This window comes from Oryzias melastigma, linkage group LG10, assembly GCF_002922805.2.
Source record: "Oryzias melastigma strain HK-1 linkage group LG10, ASM292280v2, whole genome shotgun sequence".
In the NCBI taxonomy this organism is placed as follows: Eukaryota; Metazoa; Chordata; class Actinopteri; order Beloniformes; family Adrianichthyidae; genus Oryzias; species Oryzias melastigma.
In genome coordinates this window covers 22,679,420-22,688,260 of record NC_050521.1, presented here as the reverse complement: position 1 = coordinate 22,688,260, position 8,841 = coordinate 22,679,420, and the positions used below count along the sequence as shown (strand labels likewise).

General features: G+C 40.5%; 1 protein-coding gene across 1 annotated transcript; it reads right to left on the bottom strand.

The window, feature by feature from the left end:
- Positions 1–2,814: 2,814 nt before the first annotated feature.
- On the bottom strand, positions 2,815–8,067 carry LOC118599279 (transmembrane protein 271-like). The gene has a single exon (XM_036214074.1). The coding sequence runs from the start codon at positions 7,615–7,617 to the stop codon at positions 6,829–6,831; it is 789 nt and encodes a 262-aa protein (XP_036069967.1). The 5' UTR covers positions 7,618–8,067; the 3' UTR covers positions 2,815–6,828.
- Between the last annotated feature and the right edge of the window lie 774 nt (positions 8,068–8,841).

Sequence of the window (8,841 nt, the reverse complement as noted above, 5' to 3'; positions counted from 1 at the left end):
GATTATTTTTCTCCAAGGTGACCCGAATCCTCCTCCGCATAGCAGTGAAAGGGAAAATCATAATGTAAAAAATCAGCTTTGTTCGTCCCAAGTCGCTGCGCGTGGGATGGAGATCTGAGTCCAATCCAAGACACGAACTCAAGTTCTGCAGAGAAACTGAATGGACTTAAAGGAGGATCTGATCCTCTTTAGGTCCCATCAGAACCTGCAAATCTGCAGTATCAGGTTCGAGTTAGTCATCTGACACCTAAATGAAAGCGATTTTTTTTTCATTGTCCACCCCCTTCAAAGCCATTAGAGGTTTTCCAGACAACTTTCCATGGCAGCAGCGCAAAGTAAACAGGTTTGCTTCTAATGAAAGCCTTTTAAAGGAGTATTGATTTTTTTTTTTTTTCCAGTATGTATGTCTGGCACTTCTGACATATATTAGTATAAGTATGCAGATGAATGAAGATGTAATGGAAGGGGTGAACATCTCGACCCCATTAGCTTCTCCTCTATTTAACAGCTTCTTTTCCCATCCATGACCACAAACGACACGGTGACATCAAAGCGGTTATCATACGCTTTATTGAGCGACCCAACCAGGCGCGTCTGGAGCCGTGCCAGAGGCGTGTTTGATCACACGTCCCGGCCCAGGTTCCCTGCTCCACCTGCCCGCTCCGCTCCGCGTACATCAGTCATCTAGATATCTGCAGTGTAATCACTTGTGCTGAAAGCCTCTCTTATATTCCTCAGAGTGAAGCTGAGATGCAAGTCAGCATTTTTCACTGTGTGACCGGAGCTGGAGGCTGTCATTACACTAATGCAGCACTCCGATCCAACAAAAGACCAGTCACCAGGGAGGAAGGAGGAAGAAACTCCTCCAGACTGCAGACAATACAGATGTAACGATAATGGACTGCCCTACACTACAATTCAAATCTGCAATTACTCATCATTATGCATCTCAGGCTGCAGTGTTTTTCATCTACGAGGAGGCCTATCATGGTTAATGATAACGGTTAATTAATGAAGGAACTTTCAGATTTACCCTCTTACAGTTTTTGGTCATTCTCAAAAAGAAAATGTGACAGTTAATGTAAGATGTATAGTAAAAAACTCACAGTAACCTTTTTTTTCTGGCAGCATCACTCCCCGTCAGACTGCTTTTAGAAAACAGTCAAAATAGTTCAACCTTGAAATTCTAATGCTTTAAAAATAGATGAATATTTGCACAAAAATATATCAATTTACTTGCAATTTTTTATTATTAAAAATCCAACTTGAAATTTAAGGAATAGTACACAAAACTTCACACACACAGCGATGAGAATTAGTGAGCAAAACTGTTCAAAAGCCAAGTCCAACTTGTCAGTTTCCAGTAAAAAACTTTTTTTTTTTTTAATTCTTGGAACTAAAGCAAACCTGTCTGAGAAAACTGATGCAAACTTGGAAAAATAAATAAGTGAAAAAAGACTGTTTTTAAGAAGTTTATTTCTCCTTTTTATTGAGAAATGTCTCCCTATTTAGTCTGAACTACAAGGTCATGGGAATTTTTTGAACTGCTCACACTTGAGGACTAAATTGCAACAGTTTTGCATCCACAATGATTCTCTTAAGTGTCTCAAATCAATCACAGTCTCGCTCTTTGTAAGTTGCTGGCAACTTTCTCCCAAAACTGCCTCACATTTTTTTTGTACTTTATGATTTCAGAATCAAAATGTTATGTGAATCTGAGACCAGGTTTGTAGCACATCCTGTATCATAGCAACACAGAGGTAACCTGCAGCATCAGGGTGAAGAAATTAAAAAACTTAAAGCAGTTTCGACAACTTCACAAATGTTGTGAACAGTTTATCAGATGATGTTTCACTCCTGTGACTACACATAACCAAGAACCTCTTAAAAAAGCAATTTGCAAAAAAGCTATTAAACATTTCCTATTGATTCTAAAGTTGAATGGCATTTTGGGCGTAGGAAAAAAATTACTCAGTAAAATTTTGTGATATTTAATCAGGAACTACTAGTATCTATTTCAAAGGCTGCCAAAATATTTTTTATTAAACGTCTATAAGCAAAGATTTAGTTCAGTATCTTACTTTGTGTTCCACTTAAACCTCCAACCACTAGTTGGCAGCACATCACACTGGGGCTTTTTTTGCAGCTCTGCACCAACAACAAGATCGCGTTTAAGATGGTTTAACCGTCATGTACCTAAAGCCCAAAGCCGATTTAAAACTTGCAAAGTAATGTGTGAATGCGAGAGTTTTCACATATTCATGCTTTTAGACTTTTTATTGGAAGTGTTCGCTGAAACACGCGTGTTGCCGAGGGCGGTGTGAACATAGTTTGTGATTGTTGTAACACAATACACAACTCAGTTTAACTGACTTAGGCAGAAAATTGGAAATTATTGATTGTTTCTTTGGTTGTTTAATCTATTAACCATTAGATACTACAGTAAGTACATATAAGCAGTGTTGGAAAAAATACATTGCACTGTATTTTCTTAGTCATACTTAAAGAATCTTGACTGGTTAAAACACATTTGCTTTTTAACTCAGAATACTCACTTACATTCGCTTGTAAGTGAGAAACATAGAAGCTCTGATTATTAAATAGAATGTATTTATGCAGTTTGGTTCATTTGGAGGAGAAGTGGCTCTACTCTTTTTAAAAATTGTGATATTTATGACATTTATCATTATATATCGTCATCTGTATCGTGATATGTATCGTATCTCCAGACTTGCCAGTTTAACTTTAACATTATTTAAATAAAAAAAATATGTTTTTTTTATATACATCAGGGGACAGCTGCCTCATAAATTATTTAATTGTTATTTTAAAAAAGAGAATAGACAAAAGTTTTGCCTCAAAATTAGATTTTTGCTTCCCTCTAACTTAACTCTTTAACATATTTCCAATGTATTCCGAAGCGGAAAAAAGCAACCTTGCCGTTAATACTTTACAGTAGCAAAGTGTTTACCTAATCAACAAAAATCTGCCGATTCTGTCGCAGAGAAAAGCAGCTTTGTGCCATTATGCTAATCGGCACTTTTCTCCGTGTCAGAACCAGCTACATTTGAGACCGTAGATCGTCAAAAACTTATGTTAGGTCAAAGAGCACGTTATTTAAGTGTCGTTAAAGGGTTAAAAAGTAAAACGAGTTCGGACTTAGCTAGCTAAGCTCTTAGCTTATTTTATATTAGCTTAGTTTATCTTAGCTTAGCCAAACGGCTAGTTGATAAAAAAGTTTGTCCAACCCTGTTTCTAGAAACTCGTAAAGTAATTTTTAATCATTTTAAATAAAAGCACAAATATAAGATTTGTAAATGATTAAAATGTAAACCTAAACAAAGAGGTAAGTCTATACCTCAAAAAGACGTAACTCTCTTAAAATCAATAAAATCATATATTTGGTAAATTAGCAAAAATGTTATTTAATAAAGATGAAATGAGAGATGAAAGTGATTAAATGTCTCAAAGCAGATCAACACTTTTTGTTCCATTAAGGCAGAATGTGACTTTCAAAAGTGCTTAAGCCTTTTTAATGCGTCATTTTCATCCTCGTCGTTTCTCCTCGGTCATCAGAAATTTCTGTCACCACCAGACAGTAACTGTAGAAAATAAAATGAATACTTCAAAACTTTAATTCCAAAATATTCAAAATAAAGGTGGCTTAAATGAGAGGCGCCACATTCAACCACTCAAAAACCTCAATCGAAATCTTCCATTAAAACAAATCGATCAAGTTCATTTAACAATGAAAATAAATCACATTTTTACAGTTTATCTTTGGACCAGCTCCCTATGGATCATAAAATGAGGCACAAAACATTTACATTCTTTTCCACATTTACCCTCTAAAAAAACATGACTGTTTGTTTGCTGCAGTACATTTTGAAAGCTCACTGCTCACTTGGCTTCAACCTTTCTGTCAAATAAAGACAGCCGCTGTCCAAACCCTTCTTCCTTTTCTTCCTCTCTCTGCTTAAAGTTAGGCGAGAGCCACGTGAGAGTAGACTGAAGCGTGATGTTTTCTCCTCTCCTGCATGCAGAGAGCCCAGCCTAAGCAGAATGAGGAAGCCGATAACATCACACAGTATTTAGAAGGAGAAGAGGAGGTTATCACACTGAGCCAGTGGAGTTTTTTCATCATAAAGTGCTCATCAAAGTGCCCCTTAAAAATATGCAGCCACAGCAGCTCGTATTAAAAAAAATAACTTTTTAAGTTGAATTTACTGCAGTACATTAGAATCAAAGACAAATGATTATCTGTTCCTCTTCAGTTAAATAAGTGATAGCTGTCAAAACATTAGGAGTCTCCATGCTGAGAGCAGATATAATAATTATTTAAGGTATGATCAAATGTCTTAAACAATAAACAGCCCTGCTTGGGTTTGATGTATAGTTCAAAATATGCAAGGGAACTCTATGAAGTCTGAATTTGCTTTTGAAGTGTGTAGAAATATATATATTCTTCAATTGCACCCTCAAAGTCAAGCTTCAACAAAATAACATTTGCACTTTTTAACCTAAAATTTGCAGATGATGATGTCATTTATATGCAGAGGTTCACCCATTGACTGTACATGAGAACTGGACCGATCAAGTGTGACATAAATTGTAGAAAATCTTTCCATCAAAATGAAGGTCCATTTTCCAGGATACGGACATGTTAGAGTTAGATGTCAGTTAGCAGTGATTGGTCAGTCGGAGTTAAAATTTCTTTGTCAACCATTTTCACCAATCAGGAGTGAGCTCGTTGGAAGGCCACGTCTCCACCACTTGAAAGTAGGCTCCAGAGGATTTATCAAACATTTTGACTTTTAATGAGGATTCTGATTGGACAGGGTATAACTTTCACAAGAGAAAAAAAAAATAAAATAAAAAAGTGGATTATTAAGAATGGTTGTTCAGACAAATATAATGACTGAGTAATACAGTAGCTGTTTATGTTTCTATGGAAGTCTATGGGTGTATTCACACTGGAAAAAGGATTTGTTCCAGATCCAGTCCTGAACCTTGTGTTTGGACTGTATTCAGACAACCGGAGATTTCTGTTCCAGACCAAAACTTGTAAACAAAACCACATGACCAAAGATTTCCTCAGTCATTGGCTGGCAGTTACAGGGGTGGGTTAAAAACAAAAAGAGAAGGATGGAGATGCACAGAACAGTGGTTTGCCAGGATTGTTCACTTATTTAAACTTTTGGTTTCGCTGATTAATTTTGATCATCCATGACGGCCAGTTTTGACATTTTTTAGCTGCTGTGATGATACAGTGGAAGCATAGGCAGTGAGAATGCTACGACTATGAGGTATGCTAATAAAAGTATGAGACTTCTGAATTGTCAGGAAAACGATATGAGAAGCAATGTGGATCGCGTTAAAAGTTGTTTTAATGAGCCTGTATTCATCCGACCACATTTTGATGAGTTGCTGTCATATCGCTGCTCCACGATTGTCCACTAATTACCAGCTACGGTGGCCGTTTGGTTCAATTATTTCGCTCTTGGACCGCTTTGTATTCAGACTGAGGAATCTCAGAGCAAACTGAAGTGCAGTTCTATTTGAAATGAACCGAGACACAACTTAAAAGATGGATACGAGAGCAGTTCCTGGTCCCGGAATAGTTCGGAATGATACTTTGTACTGGATTATCGGGAGAAACTAAATCTACTTCACTTTAAGCAAACCAAATGTGTCCAGTCTGAATACACCCTATAGGATTTTGGCTCCTTTAATCAGCTGGTGCTTCCTGTTTGGAACACGGGAGAGGAGGGGTCACTCAGTCCAGTTCCCATTTACAGTCAATGATGAAACAAACAAAAAAAAGTTGTACATTTTTCAAGCTGCAATGAAATTAGATTTCATCTCAAATTTGCTGATGATGATGTCATTTATAAGCAGGTTTCCTATATGGACCAGCTGCAGTTTACCATGAGTGCAGAGGTTCACCGCAAATCTCTTAAGTGGTGGTTTCATGCTGAGTGTTCAGGTCAGGTTACTTTGTCCTCCATCAGACTTTAAGTGATGCTTTTTGAGCACAAAGCTAATCTCATTTTGACATCCATCCATTCAAAAATGAATAAAAGTGATTGTTTATTTTCCTATAATTGAATATTTGGAAAAAGTTTGGTCAAAGCGGAATTACATCCAGACTTTTGCTAATAAATCCTGAGCCAAATGTGTGAGTCTTGGCACTTCTAGACTCAGACAGGTTGCTACAGCTGTGAAAACAGCTGACATTTCAATAAGATCTCAGAAAGAGGAAAAATGCTCCACCTGACCCTCAAGCGTTTGAAATACTTCCCTTTGAGGGGTCAGAATAAAGAGATAATGTAGTCTGTAGAAGTGCTGAATTGTGACTAGAAAATCAATGCTTTCTTGGTTAATCATTGATGGCTCTTGAATCTTAGATTGCTACACTAAAAAAATCCGTAAATAAACAATCTGATGGAGTGGAGTGGAGGTCCACGTGCTGGCAGCAGCATGACCACAGATATGGTTAAATACACGTTTTATTCACAAGTTTAAAAACAGCAAACATTTAAAACAGTACCTCTGATGTTATTTTAGCAAAGCTGCGGGCCTCGCTGCGCCTGCTCTTGGGGCCTGAAGGCTCTGAAGGCAGATCTGCGCACCTGCTTCAGTCTGATTAATGCGCGCTATCAGGCAGATGTGAGGAAAAGCTCAGCACGAAAGCAGGACAATGAGAAATCCCCTGCTGCTGTCCTCCTGTGGAACTCGCTGGAGTGGACGGAGGGCTTTGATGAAGCACAATGTCACTGATTGTCACAGCAGAGAGAAGTGCCCCCGAGGGGCGCAGCTCCGGAGCGGCTATGTGTTGCGCGCCTCCGCCGGGAAAATGTCCTCGTAGGCGGGCGGCAGCTCGCTGGGGATCTGGATGGAGAAGGGGAAGCAGTGGTTGAGCTCCGGGTCCGAGGGCGAGTATCCCGGCAGCTCGATGGACGGGTGTCCTCCGCGCCGCGCCTCTGCGCCCGTCTCATCCAGCACCGTGAACACCCCCAGGTTGATGTAAGACACCGGCTGGTGCGCGGGGCAGTCCCGCTCCTCACTGAAGAGGATGGCCCCGGCGCTCTGCCGCTGACAGCGCCTGCTCCGGGAGAACTGCGCCGCCTTGTAGCGCTTGATGATGGCCAGGTGGATGAGTCCCAGCAGGCACTCCAAAGTGCTGAGGACCGTGGAGATGACCAGACTCCGCTGGTACTCCCTCAGCTGCTCGCACACCGGGTTCACAATCATCATAGAGTGAAAGCAATAGTGGGAGAATTTCCTCTCCACCAGGGAAGCCGTGTCTCCATCCACGACAGCGCCGGAGAAGGCGGTGAGGACCCCCAACAGGAAGACCACAACCCCCAGGAGGAAGAAATTCCTGCAGCCGGGCTTCTCCGCGCAGCAGAGCAGCGCGCTGCCCAGCAGCACCTGTCCAATTCCCACAAGTAACCCGGAGTAAAAAGCCCCCGCCGTGGCGCCAAGGTGGAAATGCGCCTTGACCGTGGATCCCAGCGAGACGCATCTTAATCCAACGACAACTTCGCTGAGGGCGCACACGAAGAGGAGGGTGCTGGAGAAGACGGCGCACAGTCCTTTCCCACTCAACTTCATTATAATCCACCTCTGCCGCTCTCCATCCCGCTCCCCCCTTCTTCATCCTCCCTCATGCTCCTCTCGGTCTCCTCTGGAAACGCGCTCCGCTCCGCCGGTGACTCCCCCGGCTCTGCGCGCTCCTCGCCGCAGCTGCGTCTCTCTCGCATCCCCGGCGCTTCAGGGGGATCTATTAATAATTAATGATCGGAATGCGCTCCTGTCGGCAGTTATCGATCATCCACGGATCCCTGTATTCCACATCGCGAGGAGCCCGTCAGACAGCCCAAAGTTTCCTCCAGCTCTGTTCTGGTCTGCGGAGTCAGAGCTGAAGGAGGCGGCGGTTCCACTGAGCTGTCCAATGGCCCACGGACCCCCGAGAACTCCTACAAGCTCTGAGCAGGAGAACGAGGAGGTGTTGAGCACAAGTTTGACTTATGTGTGTGAATGTGGAGGGGGGGCTGCAACAATGGCCAGCAGGAACACAAATCATTAGAAGTGAACAATGTCCTTGGAGCAGATCATCCATCAATATTTGTTCCATTAGGATTTATTCTTTTCTATGAATTTTCAGCATTTTCACAACTTTCAAATATTATATTTTTCATCTGTGAGTTATGGGAAGGACAACAAAACCCAAATGCAGAAAAATAATAAGTATTTCATGTCAAATCGTTCATAAAAAAGATTAATTTTTATTTTATTTTTTTAAAAAGACAATTAAATATTCCTGTTATGTTTTTTTAAATAAAGAAAATTAAAGTTGCAGTTCTGAGTACTCCCTTGATCAAATTGTTGTAAACCAGGAATAGACGAAAAATATATTTTTAGTGATGTTAGGTTCCCTGCTCTCCTCTATTCTGATGTATATTTCCACTTTGGCTAAAACTGCATAATTTTTGGAATATTTCATCTTCATTCAAAACTTTTTTTCTAGATCTTTAAAGCAAAAATCAAAGACTTTTCCTTGGTAAAAACAGGGAATCTGCTGGACTGTGGAGGTGGGGAGCTGTCCATGGTGCTGAAACATCCACTTCTCACCTTCCAGCAGTGTTTGTCCAAACGACAGGCTGATGATGACGCTACAATAATAGTTTATCTGTTAGATTATTCCAAAGATATTTGATGATAATTAGTGAATTTCCCTGAAGTTTTAAAAACTCAATCATTCAACCCAGATGCTCTGGAACTATTGATATTTCTACCAACTTTTTTAAATCACTTATAATAAAACATACAGTTGCT

What these genes read in the sequence shown, in the direction of transcription:
- LOC118599279 (XM_036214074.1), bottom strand. Translation starts at nt 7,617, where the DNA reads ATGAAGTTGAGTGGGAAAGGACTGTGCGCCGTCTTCTCCAGCACCCTC.